General features: G+C 39.3%; 2 protein-coding genes across 4 annotated transcripts; one reads left to right on the top strand and one right to left on the bottom strand.

Annotated features, from left to right (window-relative positions):
* Positions 1 to 383: 383 nt before the first annotated feature.
* On the bottom strand, positions 384 to 4743 carry LOC111666678 (uncharacterized). The gene is made up of 4 exons (XM_023422087.2): positions 4020 to 4743; positions 3152 to 3282; positions 2829 to 2937; positions 384 to 1989 (listed from the first exon to the last, which is right to left on the bottom strand). The coding sequence occupies exons 1-4, from the start codon at positions 4282 to 4284 to the stop codon at positions 824 to 826; spliced, it is 1671 nt and encodes a 556-aa protein (XP_023277855.1). The 5' UTR covers positions 4285 to 4743; the 3' UTR covers positions 384 to 823.
* A 192-nt stretch (positions 4744 to 4935) lies between these two features.
* On the top strand, positions 4936 to 17545 carry LOC111666675 (uncharacterized). 3 transcript variants are annotated; one of them, XM_023422085.2, is made up of 6 exons: positions 4936 to 5425; positions 9970 to 10148; positions 10235 to 10310; positions 10460 to 11226; positions 11323 to 13146; positions 13734 to 17545. In XM_023422085.2, exons 1-6 carry the CDS (start codon positions 5155 to 5157, stop codon positions 15663 to 15665), a joined length of 5049 nt encoding a protein of 1682 aa, XP_023277853.1. In that variant the 5' UTR covers positions 4936 to 5154; the 3' UTR covers positions 15666 to 17545. The 3 variants fall into 3 exon arrangements, with proteins under 3 accessions (XP_023277853.1, XP_023277851.1, XP_087034344.1); XM_023422083.2 differs by having other exon boundaries at positions 10460 to 13146; XM_087178218.1 differs by lacking the exon at positions 13734 to 17545 and having other exon boundaries at positions 10460 to 11230; positions 11323 to 11487.
* The last annotated feature ends 339 nt before the right edge of the window (positions 17546 to 17884 follow it).

A 17884-nucleotide genomic window follows, 5' to 3' on the forward strand; every position in this document is an offset into this window, starting at 1 on the left:
AGGATCCTTTCGCTGTGAATCAACAACACACACACTCACATATGTTACTTACGGCTGTTGTTTGTTGAATTATGTTTGTTATTCCAAATGATTATTGATAACAGTATTTTCAAACTACAGAAATGTTCCTTTTAGTCTCTAAATCTCACTTCAAATTAAACCACATCTCAGCACTATATGGGCATGTAGACACTGTGGGTGACATTTTCTATATCTTACAGTGACAAAAGAAAATTCTGTCTGTCTAATTGGTTTAATGACCAAAATAAAAATTTCTAACAAAGTTAATTCCAAGAGAAACAATTAAGTGTTCTCTGCTAAGTTCATTAAAAAAATTAAAACACAGTTAGAACAACAATGTGCTAGAAATTAAAACTCATTAATTTGGCCTCATTTGTTTTATTTACAGAAAGCATTTACAGACATGGTAAACTAAACAATGACAAAACAATGAGAGAAAAAAATCCAGCAGTAATGCATTTTCAGTTTAATTGTGAATTTGTAATGTAATCACAAGTATGACGTACTCAGCCTTTTTGGGAAATTTATTTAAGGTGAGTAATTTTTTTCAGTAACAAAATATATTTATATATATTTGATGTTTTTTTTGTCCTACATTTTTCATACCAACAAAAAAGTTCTTGAATGAAACCCAGAGGACATGGAAAAGAAAAAAACTGATCTGTCCAGAAATATGACTGGGTTGTTGCAATGTTGATGAAAAACAACCCTGAGTTACAAACAAAAACATTAATTTTTAAACCTCCTAATACCACAAAGAATTTTAAATTATCTGATGATCTTTCCCCAAACTTCCCTAGTTTTATAGGTCTGTCATGTGTTTGCGCTGATGTGATTTCAGGTGATCCAGGCGTTTGAAGCTGAGGCCGCAGACAGCGCAGCAGTATGGTCTTTCCCCTGTGTGGGTACGCTGGTGAACCTTCAGTATGTCCGCTCGTGTGAAGCTCTTATCACACATGGTGCAGCGATGAGGTTTTTCCTGTGTGTGAATTCTCCGGTGCAACTTCAGATTCCAGAGGCGGCTGAACTTGTTCCCACAGACAGTGCAGCAGTACGGTTTGTCACCTGTTTGGCCACATTTATGTGTCTTTAGCTCAGAGAAAGAAGGGAAACCTTTTCCGCAATGGCTGCAGAGGTGAAGCCCCTGCCCAGAGTGAATCCTCTGGTGGACTTTGAGATTACAGGCTTGAGTGAAGGTCTTTCCACACTGGGTGCAGGAGTATGGTGGCCCTTGTCCGGTGCCTTTATGCGTCTGTTTGTGAGCCTTGAGAGAGGCAGAATCAGGGAAGGACATGGAGCACTGGTTACAAGTGTGTCTCCTCCCTCCTCTTCCTAGTGCCTGATGCTGCAACCTCTCTCCCAAGTTTAAGGTGTCACTGTATGTATCTGAGGCACTATATATATCCTCTGTGCTGTCTAAAGAAGGGTCAATTCGAGTGCCCTGGCCCCTGAAGCTCAATCTGCCACCTGAATCACCAGACACATGTCCAGGGTACAGGATACTCGGGTCCTGTAAATACCCTTCCTCATTAATCAATAAACAGCTGAACTCTCCACTTACATCAATGTTAGTCCTCGAGGGTGAGCCTGCAGGAGGACTGACCAGACCTCTTCTATTCCCTCTGGCATCTGCTTGGTATGCTTGATGCTCAGATCCTTCAGGTGCTTCCATGTTCCCCTCATAGTGGCCTATGTAACTCAGATCCTCACCCAGGTGGGATGGTGATCCTTGTAACCCATCTAAGTTATCCATTTCTATCATGCTGGCATCGCCATAGCCAGTCTTGTCAAAGCCGCTCAAGTCTTCCATGCCATATCTGTTCTGGAAAAGTGGTTCAGATGGGTCACCTGAGTGTCCATGATGGCCTGATTCCGGCCTCTGGTCAAAACCCGTTTCCCAGTTCACATGGCACTTTGGGATCTTCTGGTCACGTTTACTGGTCCCTGGCAGACCTGATGTGTCTGTTTCTGACCAATGAAAGGAAGAGAAAAGAGTTATGGGTATGTAGAATTTGTCAACTTTCCTATAAAGTGTGCATAAAAGTTGCAGTTCTGCTAATCTTTCTTCTTCTTTTCACTCTGGACTTTCTTCTCCGAAGACATGCATTTTATTGGCTCTATTCACATTCTGTGCTTTTGCTAAATGTTTGACATGAAGTTACTTTAAACCAGTATTAGGTGAAAGTACTGATAATTTTACATTTTGGAACTAAACATTGTCTCCAATTTCATTTTATAAGTCTGCTAATTAGAAAATAAATCTTTCAAGGCATATGTGTGGCAGGACTGCCGTGTAACTTGTAATGCTAGAATGTACTATTAAGACCGTGTTGGTTTGATTGGAGTATATTGTGACTTGGCTTGCAATATTACACAGACACAGAGAGTATTTATACAAGAGGGACCGTGTGAATGCTTTGACTCTTGAAATGCAAGTGTGTGTATTTTCACATGGCTATTTTGATTATCACAATATTTTTCTGAAAGAATATCATTTTGGTTGTTTTTATGTAGTAGGAACTTAATCAAATTTTTGTAATGTTAGAGTGCATATTTTGCCTTTTTTTGTTCTTGGTTATTGCCGTGTTTCTGTACAATAGCAGAGAAGTAGTGTTGGTGTCATTTGTGGTATCTTGCTTTAAAGTGTAGCAAGACTATCCTATGAAGTGTGGTAACTGTCCACTATAAAACATAATGCAGAGTAAGACCCACAACACTTACATGTGACTGAAATTAAAAAGCTATTAAAATAATTTCAGTGATAAGCTAATTAAAATTTCCTTTGAAAAACAGCTTTTTAGACTGACCATCTAAATTGACTCCCCATCTCCCTTGGGACTCATTGGTTTCTGGTGTGATGTGAAGGGCTTCCTCCTTGAGCAGCCTATCCAACTTTTCACCTTGTACACCTGGAGACTGGCAGACAAGGAGAATGACAGCATTAATACAGGGTGTTGAACTCTACACACCTCAAGAGAAACGATAAGCTTGGCAATTGATCAACATTTGATCATTAAAAGAAGAAATTTACATATATAATGTTAAAAAGACAGCAACCCCAAGGCCTTTGATCCTGCACACTGTAACCTAAATCAATGAAGCTCATTTAATGTGATAAATTGCCATCTACCTGTGTTGCCATTATGGCACTGTGGGCCTCTGGTTTCGCCTCTTCCACTTCATGATCAGGTGTCTCCACATCAGTTCCATGGGAGCTATTTATTTCTTCCTGCAGCAAACTCTCTTGTTTCAGGCTTTTCTCTGTGACAGAAAAGGAGGATGTTATTAAATTGGAAAATGTGACTGATGTATTTTGCATTTGAAGGACTAATAAAGGCGTATGGTATGTTCCAAACTGTCACATTTATGCCAAAACATGACTAATTTAATATACTGCTTGCATCTGGTTTGTGAATGCTATAACATCTGTATGGGGGGTGTTTTATACCAATCATCAGAGAGATTTTGGTCGAATATCACTTTAGATATTTAAAGCAGCACTGTTTTTTTGTTTTGCTACTTTTGGCTAGCTGGAATACCTATAAACACAATCGTTTCACTTATTTTATAGCCAATGTGTTACTGATCAATTACATATTTACAATCCAGCATAAACATAGTAACATTATCATTAAGTTTTAACAGTAGTTTTAAGACACAAAATGTGAACCTATCCTTTAAGGCTAATTACATCTAGAAAAATATACATCTCACAATTCTGTCTTGACTTTTACATTTGGAGTCATTTTTTTGGCAGCATAGCAAATTTAAGTTAAGTATTCATGCTCCTTGTAGTTGTTTTTGTCCCCAACTCCTGATGACGATATATTATAATTACAATATATTAAAGCCTTCTCCCATGCAGAAGGTGCTCAGCCACATTAGACAATCAAGTGAATTCGAAAGTCATTCATAAGAAAGCAAGTGTGCACTTAGTCACCCCTTAAGACATAATGAGTGATTGCTGGATATGGATCAATAACACCAGACAGACTCACCTGTAGCTCTGGATTTCTCTTCACCGGACCCCGCTACTCTCCCGCAATCAATGCACCGCCCCCGTCTGTCTCCCTCTCTTTCCTTGCGCCGACCCTCAGACCACTTCAGTCGCCTCTTCAGGGACTCGACCTGCTCCCTGCACCGTGTTACCTCTTCCAAAAAGCTATCCTCCACCAGCCGGGTGATCTCATACATGGCGGCCTTAAAGACCGTCTCCATTACACCAGAAAGTTGGGACTGAAACGTCACTATACTCACAGCCATGATTACAATGTGTGATAACACTGAACAGTTTATTTCTAGTAAACTAAAAAGAAGGGAACTTTCGCCGTGGGGTGAGATTTGTTGGCTACAGCCGATGTCAATTTCCCTTCACTGGATGTGCCAGTTTCTTAAACTCGGCTCTTAGTGCTAAACAGGCTTTAGACGTACATTTGTTGGTCCAAATTTACCGCGTGGCTATTTCCATCAGACCAAACCTAATGTTAAACAAACTGGAGAGTCGTTTCTAACGTCAGCGTTAGCTAACTAGCCTGCTGCACTAGTTTTGATTACGAACACCATCTGATAAATAATTATCGGAAACATAGAATTGACACATTCAACATGCATAGATTTTATGTGTAGTGCAAGATGGGGTTTGAAACACAAGAAAGACAATGGTTTAGCTATAATATAACGTTACAATTGGTTTCCGTTGAGCTATCGCATTTCCTCCTGATTCCGTAAACAACAGCACTTCCGAGATTTAAAATACGGGTCGTGAGTTGGGACAATCTTAATCTTTTCAGCCTTATGGGTGTCTGTTAAAGAATGAGCTTGTCAGTCGAGAATGGTGCATGGTGTATTGATGGTAATTAGTCACTGACATTAGTACCACTTTATTGTTTTCTTACCAACTTAACATATTTCTAAAACACACACATTAAGATTTAAGTGGTTTACCGGATATTTTGCTCAACCCCCTCCTCCTTTTCAGTCGATGTGCGTCACACAAAGCAGAGACCGCGTCTGAACATAGGAAGGAGCCATGTTGAACCAGCTCCTAATACCATGGTTTTAATAACGCTACACTAAATCTACTGTCAAACCTGGACTCTCAGTGACTCGGACGAACGGTAAACCATATCAAAAATGTCAGCGGACGATTTTCAGACCAAGTACGCCTCTGTCATGGAGAGTATGCTCAAGAGCGCTATCGCAGAGACCACCAAACTTTTCGAAACTATGGTCGACGACCTGAAGGCAGAAATATCCAGAATCAAGAAGGAGAACGAGGACCTTAAAACAAGATGCAGCCAGTTTGAGAATGGGAAAAGCCAAACGACTGTTTACACGAAAGAAAGTGAGCCCTTTCCATGGCCAAACCACTGCTCCGAGAAACGTGACACAGCTGTCCAATGTGGTGAGTTGTGATCCCTCGTATAAATAATTGTACAAAATAGCAATGTTATTGCCTGTTGCTACTATGTTATGTTTTTAGACGATATTTGGGAATGTATTTGTGTTATATGGAATTCATAAAGCAGCTCCTGTCTATTGATATAACAGTATCTTAGCCTAGGCTTGTCATATCTAAAGCGTGGGATCCAAAATAGGAGGGAAACCATACTGTGCTAGCGGAAGAGGTCAGGTTGTGGTCTAATGGTTGTTAACAGGACTAAACCGTTGACAATTTTATTTCCAAACAAGATCACTTGAAGAAAATACATTGTACCCTTTTTACCAGTTTGGCTTGCTTTGATATTATGCTTTATATTTACTACAGTAATTTCAGATCTATGTCTGTAATAGGAAGATGACATGGAATAGAGGATGTATAGTAGAAATGGGTTAAATTGAAAGTCTGAATGAAGTGAGTGTGAACTATTTTCAAGAATGCTTTGTCAAAAAAATAGTTATATAATAATTAAACTGGGTCATACAATTTAACTGTTTGTGTTAAGACTTAAAAATTGTTACAAATTGTTACATTTCATCCTCCATAGCATTAAGTGAGGGTTTTCTCAAGTAAAACTGATTTTGGGACATTTATATATCAAACAGTTTATCACGTATCAAAGACTTGCCTGCAATGTGTTACACAAATAATTTTGTCATGAGTGGTATTCTTCCTTCTTCCAAAGAAGCAATTGAATATGTGGGAATAACGGGGAAATCTTACGTATGCATTTTTAATGACAGTTGGACTCATTTTTCTGAGGCAGTTGGTCACACCCAAAAGAAAAAATGTTAATAGTTTAATCATGAAAGGAACTAAACTTCCCACAAGTATTAAAACAAGTGTTAATACTGGTGTGTTGACCTGGGCTGATGATAAGGACAAAGTAAAAGTTGCAATTTTTCTATCCAGCGTTTCCATAAATAGGCTCTACATTACTCTCTTGTAATATTCTTCATCCTTTTTTTTGTTTTGATATAGCATGGTATAGATCAAAGACATTGCCTGCTGATGAATAGTTATCTTAACTTGTATACCCTAGTTTTGCATCAACGTAAAGACTGACGGTGACTGGAGACTTGATATTTGTGAATTTCTCTGCCTCGAGCACTGACAAAAGAGGGAATCTTTTATTAATGTGTGTAACGAGCCATAACATGAAGCAGATTTTGGTGGTTGGCAAACCAGATTAGAGGTGCATAACTGCCACTAATTGGACTGGAGTCACTACACTCTCATTCATGGAGTCCTTCAGTCTTATGTTCACTTGGGAACATGTTCCACTTGGGAACATAAGACTGGGAAAATTCACGACACTAGTCCAGTCCAGTGTTATACCCTTAATATCAAACATGTTTGAAAATTTTTACACCAGTCCAACCCTACTCAGCAGTAATTCTGATGAGGTCCGCTACAGTATCAGTACACAGACTTGCTCTAACATCTGGCTTGTTTCTGTTTTCTGATGAGAAGCCTCAAGTATCCACAAGTATACTGGTCAAACCAATTGACCAAATCATCAGTGACAATGATCATGTCATGTTTATGTGCTAAAAATAATAGGGCCTACCGCAAAGTCTGAGCAGCAGGGCTCTTTTGTCATCATGAATTCCCACAGTCCAAGAAAGCTTTTATCTTTGAATGATGTGTTTATTGTCATTTTCATCTCTTGGAGCACCTCTTTTACCTGTTGCACTCGTTCCTGACATGAAATGGAAGAATGAGAAGGAAAACAAATTCCTTAACAACATAATTTCAGTCATAATGTCAACAGAATTATGAAAACTTACTTGCCCAGGACATTGAAAAACGGCTCTAGGAGAAACTTCACCTGCTCCACACCATGGTCCAGGACCTCTAGCTTGTCATGTGGCGAAGAGTCATGGTTGAAATACCTCACTGCCTTAACTGTTGGTACATCCTTTATGTTCTCTTCAGTAAATGACAGAGATAGAAAAAGTTGAAAATACATAGGCCTGTCAACAGCGCTGTAAATATGTCAGTGTGCTTATGATATAATGGCAAAATACCACAACTCGCCAAGTAGGCTGCTAAATCTGTTTTTGATGTGTTTCACTGTGGACCCACAGGCCAGTTCAGTGGCTCTTTGTAGTCTGGGGGCACACTGGCTGACTGATTGACCCTCTGCCAGCTTTGCAGCTTCACCTTTAGAAATGATAAAAAATTAACTTAAGATTTAAATTTCAGATTTTATATAAAGTACACAGTACAAATATGTACCTGATATTTTAAGCCTTGTCTCACAGCTTCTCCTCCTTTCTGTTGGTGTTCCTCCTTCAGACATCTTACCATCAGGTTCGGGTCTGTCTGGTAGCGAGGGGACTGACGATGCCTCTAACAGCCTGGGAAGACATAACTGTTTGAAATTGTTAAGGGGAAGATGCAAAAAGATTTTCACCCCCTAGCCCCCTTTTCTCTCTGTCTGCCTTACCTGAGGTGGGGTTACACAATTTTTCTGGTGCAGCAGGCTGAACTGGCTGCTGGAAGTGACAGGAAGTGGCAGAATGCCACAAATGTCCTGTCCTCTATCGTGGCTTTGATCTGCTAATAAATCATTGTAGTTCTCATTCTCAACCCTCATACAACACCAAAGTTGAAGTGATTTCAATAATGAAATACTGTCCAACCGAAAACAGTGAGATGATACCTGCCTTGCTCTGCAAGCTATGTCTGCATTGGCCAAGGCACCTGCTAGGTGGTCCTTCTGCATATATGCACAGGGGCACATATCATTGAGTATTTTTTATCATTATTATCATATTTTATTATTTGGACATCTTTACATTTAATTTGCATATTAATAGCAATAGCAGCAATTTGCTATGCACAATGTAAATTTTACATTTAATTAGAGAATTAAAAGCAATATCTTGCGATAAGTTTCAAATTCTGTTTTTATCATATTAAATATATTTCATCATGTATATATTTGGTAATTCAAACATCATTGTGTATGTGTTTATTAAGCTACGTGTATCTTTTATCATTTTTGTAACACTGCTGTAACACTGAAATTTTCCTTTGGATTTCTCTGTCTATTTGTTTTTAAGTTTACCTACCTCTAAATATTACGCTCTTATAATAAACCTATAGTACATTTTTTCATTATCATTATATGGAAACAGACATGAGCAACAGACTCATACACACAGACACCCCTTATCTTCTGCATGGGTGTGCTCAACCTCAATATGGCCAATTAGGATATTGGAAGTCCTCCATTATCAATGACACAGGACTAGACAATCTCACATTCTTCGGTGGAGCTGTTGGTGGCACCATATATCATAAATGATAGGGCAGGGGGCGGAGGCAGTTTTGTCACTAGTCTTCTCCCAGAGGTTGTCTGATATCACTTCTACTAAACTGGGCAGAGGCCATGTTGTCTGCGTAGATCGGAGTCACATTCAACCTGGTCTTCATCAGTGTGACCTGGGATTCGAATTTTGTGAACGAGTGTTCCTCTTTTTCTATGTCATAAGCAGCGTTGAACGTCATGACCATTTAATCATTTTATCTTCAGTAATGATAATTTCAAAGTTAACAGTAGAAATATACCATTCTTTTTTCTGCCATTATTGTGCGCTTCTTGGCAGATAATGTGATGTTGCAGTCAAGCAGCAACAAGTCAAAAATGTTTAATTTATTTTGCATCACTAAGGAAACCATGTGCACTGTTTGTCTATGTGCGTTGTCACGAGTACCTCCTCTGCATCATGTTTTAACAGTGCTTTCAGCTTGATATATTTGCATGTAGTTATAAGCGTAAATTGGAAGATTTATTATTGGTAAAAATGCTGACTATTTCTTTTTATTATTATCATTATTAGGGCCCGAGCACTGTCCCCGTGCTGTCAATCAACCCATGAGTAAATTCTTTCGGATTTAGACTTTACATACAATAAGAAGAGTAAAGCATGAGCAAAGAATTAAGTGGCAGTCAGGTCTATGGACAAGCCACAGCAACATTGCCAATCACCAATTTCCACCCATGAACAAATATTTGCTGGGTTGAAAACCCTTCATCTTCCGGAAGAAAGTCATAGAACCACCAACACTTACATGTGAAATTATGAAGGGAAAATCAAGCAAAAAAACTGCCTAGGATTAATAGGGCAACCTCTGTTCCTATGTACAGATGACACGTATTTATTTATCTTTTGATTCCAATGATAATATGCAGTTATGTACATTATTCATACTATCTCACCGCGCTTTGTTTTTATAGATTCTTAAACTCTGTAATGAGCTGGCAGGGAAGATCATGCAAGCTAGTTCTTTGTAGATTAGCAGGTTTCTGTTCAATGTATTTACCAGGAGCCAGAGCAAACAACATTTTGCGATGATGTTCGCAGTGCATGGCCTGCTGCAAAATGTGTATAGGGGAATCATCGTGTGCAGCTTGAATTATGACTTTTTTTGGGCGATTCAGGACATCAGTTTAAAAAATAACTAGTTATCATGTTTTGTGTTTGTCTAATTTACAGACCTAGTTCCTTTTCGCACCATGCTGGTGGAACAGTGTCAACCACTGAGAAATTCATCACTGCAAAACCAACAGCAACAATGCAGTTATGAGGAGATGGAGTATGGTTTGCACGAGGACAACTATGGGACCCATGAGGAGGGAAATTCTCAAATGGCATTTATACTTGTCAAACAGGAGGTGCGTGAGTATATTTTTAGTAGTAGACAAACTTATGCTCTTGTTTATGTCATCTTGACATTGAAATATGTTTCACTTCTATACAGGAATCTTATGATGATTCTTCTTTGCAATCTATCTTGAAGCAGGAGGAAGTTGAGCCCACTGTAGTCTCTAATGAAGGTAACAAATTAAAACTTACTTTAGTTTTCCAATTTAACTTTGATAATTTGAAGAATATAATAAATCCTATAAAATTAAGTTAGGTTTTAACACACACAATTCTCACCTTTTTACTTTGTCTCATATATTCTCCATGATATCTCCATCAGATTTACCACAGGCCACTGCTTGTGGAACTGAAAACGAAGGACCTCTCATTAACCAGGAATATTTAACTGGAGAAATGCTGGGAAAAGATGAGGAGACCCAAGCAACCCTGGAACTACCCTGTTTACGAATGGATAGAGGTTTACAAGGGGTCCAGAACCAATTATCTGGACCAGAGCATTCATTAGTTATCTCATTCACTGCAATAAAAGATGACGGGGAAGACAAGACAGAGGTAGGACTTGTAACATCTGAAGAACAACCAGTGATGACTGCTCAGCAACAATCAGTGGTTGAAGCACTTGAAAAACAGCAGCCATCAGTGGTCCCCCAACAATGTCAAAGAGAGGGAGAAACATCAGCAAATGAACAAACCGATGTTACTCTTCAACAATATGCTGAACAGTTAGCAGAGTCGACACCACAAAACAAAGAAGTAGCATGTCAGGAACTAAAAAATGGAATAGGAGAAGCTGAGTCTAATTCCCAGCCAGTACGCCGCAGAAGAGGACGGCCACCAAAGAAAGGAAAATGTCCACAGCAGCCAGTGAAAAAAATACTTGAGTCGCTATCTTCTGATATTAGAACCGAGCAAGATGTGGCAAATTCCCCTTCATTAAGTGAAGAAGAGGTTGAGGTCTCTTCTACAGTCGATACAATGAATAAAACTGCATCTGAGTATCCACAAGCATTTCCAGTTAAGCCTACAAACACTTCATCCATTGTCCCTTCATCAGTCCAGGAGAGAGTGCACACTGCTTCAGGAGATGTAGGTGAGAGTAATGTTGGATCGTTGTCTGTTTCAGTAGCATCTTTGTCTAAAGGATGTTCCTCTGAAATACGAAAACCATCTGTATCTCAACAGCTTGCCATGGAAACGGAAGCTCCATCCATTGAAGTTTCATCTGCAACTGAATCATTAAACTCTACACCAGCGGAGTCACAACAAGCGCCATTAGTTCAGCTTAGAGCACGCCGTACCTCTGTAACTCTGCAGGATGCAATTCTACTAGTTGAAGCCATGAATCAGTCAACGGAGGAAAATACACTCTCCTCTCCAAAGAGACTGGCAGCACCACCCCAAAGCCAGCAAGCTCCCAGTGTGTGTACCTTACAAACTGTGGATGAGGTCCCAGCTGAGCCACAGACACCACCGCTTCTTATTCAAACTTTTGAAGCTGCAGGCAGGCAACACATAACAGAGACTGCAGCACAATTGACAAATACACTTAGTGCCAGTCCTCGGGTTACAAATTCCACTCCAACCAATGAAGCTCGAACCCACATTAAGGCTGTCATACCTCAACAACATGTGGTCACTCTTCCTTTCAATACTGTTTCACTGCCAATGTCATCATCAACTGCTGCAACTCAAACAAATGCGCAGTCACAGCAGCTCCTTCCCCATCCACTCAAAACATCTGCAGCACCAAGTCAACAGAGTAACGCCGCACCTCATAAAATAATTATTGTGCCAAGATCAGTACCCTCATTAATACATCATAAAATTACATGCCTTTCTGCAACAAAGCTTCCTACTTTTGTGTCAACAGTTGTGGCTGCACAGAATACTAGTTTACTTCCACCTTCTCCAGCTGCAAGCTTACCCCTTGGAAAACCTTCCTTTTCCCCTGTCCCTCAAGAAAAAAAAAATGTTACCTCCAGAAAGTTGTTTCCTGTTGTCCTGTCACAATCGACCAGCACCTCAACAGACCAGAAGTCAGGGATTCTACCACAACCAAAAATTACAATTACAGTTCCGAGATATGTGCCAGCTGTGGCCTCAAGGACACATCAGTCACAGACAGTTGTTCTTACAAGGGAGAAGGGATCAGCAGGACCAGCTGCTTCTGTGACAGTATCATCGTCACAGTTAATGTCTTCGTCGCAGGAGTTAACAGTTTCTATGGATGCACAAACCGCTTCAAATGAAGTGGCTTTGATATCGTCTCAAAATAGGGTTAATACAACTGACCACATGGAATCTCCCAAACAAACTTGTTCCAGTTTAAAAATGTCAGTTCCAACTGGGCTAGTGCCAGCTTATGTGTCTCCACTGGAACAGAAGCTCTCACCAATGGTCAGATTAACCAAACTGCCATTTTCAGTTTCAATCAAAGAATCGGTGCTGGTCTCAAGAGTGCTTCCAAATAGTTGCTCTGAAACTCAGTCTCTTCTGAATGAGAATACCACACAAGAGAATCTATCATCTGTAGTCTTATCAACACAGCCATCAGAGATGCCAATGGTGTTCACAGACATTTGTCCCAGTTCAAAGAAAATTTCTGTATCTGTAAACACCTCTCAGATATCAGAAGAGCAAAATGATATTCAAGAAATGGCATTGTCATGCTCTGAAACATGCTCCATTTTGGGAGAGTCATATGTCAGCAAGTATGTGCACCCATCTACACCACCCAAGGTGACAGCACCAGTCTTGGAGAAGTCAGAAGCAGCCATCGGCATGACTGAACCTTCAGCTTCTAATTTTGTGGAGGAAATAATAAGTAATGCAGTTCAAGACTGTGCACTACCTAATGACCCCCCCACAGAAGACAGTCAATCAGCTGCCCTCTTACAGCTAACCTCTGTCACATCCAAGGACACATCTGAATCTGATATACGGATTACTAAAACCCAGTTCCTGGCACAGCTGGCAGTGTTACCTGTAGTTCAAGCCCCAGAAAAGGTAATGTAATAGTAGCCATCCCCAGTCTGATTAGGAATATTATTAACACTGTGATAAAATAATATTTGCACTGGTTACCACACATTCAGCCAGCCTGTAGTGGGCATAATGAAGAATGGGGCTGCAGCAAATAATTATTTAATTATTTTTACCAGCCGCGTCAGCAGGGCTGATAGAGTGTGTGTGTGTGTGTGTGTGTGTGTGTGTGTGTGTGTGTGTGTGTCTTTTCACTATTTTAGCTTGATAAATGACTGAAGCAATTAATAGAAAATGAATACTCAGGAATGTATACCCCAGCAGCAAAGCTGTTCATTGGCATTTAAGGAAAAAAATTCTAATCAAAAAATTTTATTTTTTTGTAAGTTGTAAATATGAAACATTATGTAGTAAACTGACCGAGAGATTTAGGAATATGCGATTTTAAAATTTGTAGATCATACTGGCAGCATTAATTTTGTAAATAGTATTGATGATCATCATGTGAATAAGTATTATTAATTTTTTACTGGAACTCCTGCAAAAAAAATTATGGTTGCTCTGTCATATGCTTTTTGCTAAATGTATTTTTCTTTTTGCCTTTTTTGTAGGCCTCCACTAAAGACTGTACGGATGCCAGAGCTTCTAGTGCAGAAACCTCCACCAGTGGCAATAATCACTTACAGAAAAACTCCCTTGTGGCCCGACTCCGAAGTCACCTCAAAACTCACTTGCAAACTAGAGGAACTAAAACAAATTCAGAACTTTGCACAGAAACAGAAGCCACCACTGTAAGCTCTAAGAAACTTAGATTAGAGGATGATAGTCCAAATGATAAAAACACAACCAGTGAATGTATTCCCAATAGCCTTAAAAGGCCAGGTGTGGTTGAAGATGTTACATCTCTCAATAAGGCTACTAATGACCCCATTCCCAGTAGTCCAAGGAGAACTGGACCCTGTAAAGATGCTTTTAGACCCAAGAGGAGTGTTAGCGAACCAACTAAGTCAAAGACTACTAGTGAATCCACACCAAGGAGGTTTAGTTCAGGGAGAGATGGTGTAGGCTCTAAAAATGCTAAACCCACTTCTGTTAGTCCTCGAAGGTCTAGTTCATCAAAAGATGATGCAAACCCCAAAAATACTAAAAATGGCGCTAGCCCTAAAAATGCAAAATCCACTTCTGTGAGCCCTAAGAGGACCGGTTTGACTAGAGAAGGTGCTAGTCTTAAAAAGACTGAATCCTCTGCTGTTAGTCCTGGGACATCAAGTTTGAGTGAAAATGGTACAAGCCCTAAAATGTCTGAATTGATTTCTGTCATCCAAAGAAGGTCTACTTTCACTCAAGACAGTTCTAGCACTAAACTGATTAAAAGGGAATCCAGTTCTTTCACTCCTAGGAGGAGAACCACAGGTACTGCTTTAGCTACAACAAAGAGTGAAACCTGTTCGCCAAGTGTTAGGTGGCCTAAACTGGTTAAAGACGGTGTCAGTTCTAGAAAGACTAGGGAATCTACTCCTTCTAAAAAACCCAGATTAATTCAAGATGGTACTGCTCCTAAAAGGAATGCAAGAGTTTTGAATGCTAAGAAGTTAGCTAAAGCAGCAAAAGCCAAAACCATTGCTAAAATTAAAAATTCCAATCAGTCCAAACTGCAGAATCGAGCTAAAACAAGCCAGTTAGCAGAGAACAAGGCTGGCTGTGAGGCTGTGAGAAAATATACAACTAAAGCTGTGTGGATTCCTCCCAGGATTCCAGCCAGTAAAACACCATCAGCAGGTGGAAAGAGGTCATCGCTGTTACCAGTAAAGAAAGAGAAGAGATCCCCAAAATCCCAGAATCTTACGGTAGTTTACCCCCCCAGTATTTCTCTCCACCCCATACCTGTCAAAGCACCACCTATTATATCACCACTACAGCCCTTGTCAGTCATTGGTGGGCGTCTGCTAAAAAATCAGTGTGGGGAGTGCGGCCGTGTCCTCAGTAGCAGTGCTGCCCTTGAGAGCCATGTAAGTCTTCATACAGGACGTCGACCTTTTTCATGCACACTCTGTGGGAAGAGCTTCCCAGACTCCAAGGGTCTTAAACGGCATGGCCGGGTGCACCGCAATGGTAGGATCCATACCTGCCAGCAGTGCGGCAAGGGCTTTGTGTATCGTTTTGGCCTCACCAAACACCTACAGATGGTGCACAGTAGGATTAAACCTTTTGTCTGCCAGATCTGCAACAAAGGATTCTTCACAAAGCGAGATGTGGAAGCCCACATACGGATCCACACAGGGGAGAAACCATTCCACTGCAACCTCTGTGACAAAAAATTCACAAGGAGAGTGGAACTGAATGTGCATTTGAGGTGGCATAACGGGGAGAAAAGACACTGGTGTCCATTCTGTGGAAAAGGATTTTTAGATTTAAATAACCTGAAAAGGCATAAGTATATCCACACAGGAGAGAAACCACATTCCTGCCCACATTGCCCCAAGCACTTCACACAGTCAGGCCATCTGAAAAAGCATGTAAAAAATGTACATAAAATTGAATGAGAGAGGAGCATAGATGCCACTGTGTTCCACTGAGAATTGTATAGATTTTTATAATGAGAGATATTTAGTCTTGTAATGTGAGAATATTTTCCTTTCTTTGACACAGTGGATTTCTAAAACAAATGCAAATATGGAGTTGCAGTCCCATTTTTTTTTTTTTTTTATCTATCAGGGGATAACGTCTTTTTTATTATTATTTTAGAAATGCTTAAAGGAATAGTTCAACATTTTAGATAATACTTAATTGCTTTCTTGCCAGAAAGTGGATAAGAGGATCAATATCACTGTCATGTCAGTGTGTGAAGTATGGAGCTGGAGCCAGGAGGCGATTAGCTTAGCATAAAAACTGAAAGCTATTACATTAACTTGAATTTGTCTATTTAAATGGTAAAAAGAAAAAAACGAGGGTCACGTCTCCACTGATTGCCTGGCAACCTCACAGTCAAGACAATACTGGGAAGTCACTGTGCTCCTGACAGAGTAAAGACAAAAGTGGAGACATGAATGACGACGATGTCAGAAGTCTCATTATAATCATTTTTTAAATCAAGGTTGATGCTAAGAGCGTATGTGTCAGAAAAACAGCTTTATTTTCTCTTGGTTATTTAAACTATTAATCCTTCGTTTTTTTTTTTTATTGAACAGGTGATATCACATGACATGTGAGATCGAGTCACATGAGATTGGTCATGGGCTTTAGTGCCAACATCTGCATATAAGAGCCATCACACTGATATGTTTTCTAATTGGTTCATCACAATATTTTCAGCTGATATGTTAAAATCTCTTGTGATATTTTAAAAAATTTAAAAGTTTTTATTTTAAAAAAAATTGCAAAAGTTTTGATAATTTTGATTGTAATATTTGACAGCTGTTACAGTATTATTTTGGAACTTATAGTAAATAGTTAAAAAAAATATTGAGGTATTGAATTGTAATTATTATTAGTTATTTAACTGTAAAAATGTCAATAGTTTAAATTGTTTTTGTAATTTAGATAATTTATATTGCTGTCTCTTTCATTACATTGCTGTTCTCTTCTGTTGTTAAAGATGGCAATAATTGTTAATTGTAATGCTTGTGCAATAATTTGCCACGTTAAGCAAGGATTATTAACGTGCATTCACACTGAACATGAGACAAATTGTCACCTCGCAAGAATTTGACCATTGGAATGTATTTGCAGTCTGTGTAATCCTTGAAACGCCAGTGAATGTGACTGTGCAGTCATTGTCTGTCCAGCTGTGTATGTTTGTACCTCAGACCAGACTCTAATTTGACCTCCGGGCTCATCTCTCTCCTCACCCTCTGTATAATCATGAAGTGGAGGGTTATAGTTCATATCACTCCAGTTGATTTCACTTTGAGCCGATACACATTCTTCTCAATTCATGCCACAATCATGTCGCCTTGAACAAACTCACATCTGATTATGTTTACATGAGTTTGTCTGCATTTGTGTTGCTTGCAAATCTGGCTTTGTAATATAAATGTATATGTTTGGTCTCCTTTAGAGGATCGGTCACTGGCTTGTAAGTAGCATTAGGGCACAGCCTCAGCAGCCAGCTGTGTTGAAGTGGAGCAAATTGAAAGTCTGACTGAAGTTGGAATTAATTAAACATTATTTTGTAATGTCAAATTGCACGAAAGACAGTTTAGATGCTTGTCTTTAATTCTTTCTTTTTCTTTTTCTCTGAAAGACGTTTTGAAGTTTTTTTTCCCATTTTCTTAAACTGTTAATTACATTCAAGCAATTGTTGGACATTTAAGAAACTAAATATTCTGAATTCATGTTGATTTGACCTTGATTAAAACGATGTATATTTTCTTGGTCCTGTCATTTGAGAAAAAAGGTAATAAATGTAGAGTTGTCCAACTAACCCCATCTGTGCACTTTTTTGCGAGGGAACCTTTGGATTTTTTTTATGAGTTTGGCAAATGTTGGTCAACTTTCTTCAATAAGCAGTGTGATTACAGATCATTTCTATAATGAAAAAAAACTACAGAGTGAATAAGTTACAGTAGTCCTGAGAGCTCAACACACTGCACGTTAAGAAAACATGCAAAGAGAATGCTAATGCTAATTTAGAAAACCATCAATTTGACACCACATGCGCTGCAAATACACACATTACAACCAAATACAGAAATGCGCTGCAAGTAGCACAGATATACAATGCAATTGTTTCCAGGGGACATAAAAAGTGTTGATAAAGATA

The sequence above is a fragment of the Seriola lalandi genome, unplaced genomic scaffold, assembly GCF_002814215.2.
Source record: "Seriola lalandi dorsalis isolate HSWRI2012SDOR001 ecotype SW California unplaced genomic scaffold, Sedor1 jcf7180002054678, whole genome shotgun sequence".
Lineage (NCBI taxonomy): Eukaryota > Metazoa > Chordata > Actinopteri > Carangiformes > Carangidae > Seriola > Seriola lalandi.

Coding starts and splice junctions, on each gene's coding strand:
- LOC111666678 (XM_023422087.2), bottom strand. CDS start 4,284: ATGGCTGTGAGTATAGTGACGTTTCAGTCCCAACTTTCTGGTGTAATG. Junction 3,283..4,019: donor AGAGAAATCCAGAGCTACAG/GTGAGTCTGTCT, acceptor TTTCTGTCACAG/AGAAAAGCCTGAAACAAGAG. Junction 1,990..2,828: donor ATGGGGAGTCAATTTAGATG/GTCAGTCTAAAA, acceptor TTCATTGGTCAG/AAACAGACACATCAGGTCTG.
- LOC111666675 (XM_023422083.2), top strand. CDS start 5,155: ATGTCAGCGGACGATTTTCAGACCAAGTACGCCTCTGTCATGGAGAGT. Junction 5,426..9,969: donor TGACACAGCTGTCCAATGTG/GTGAGTTGTGAT, acceptor TCTAATTTACAG/ACCTAGTTCCTTTTCGCACC. Junction 13,147..13,733: donor TAGTTCAAGCCCCAGAAAAG/GTAATGTAATAG, acceptor CCTTTTTTGTAG/GCCTCCACTAAAGACTGTAC.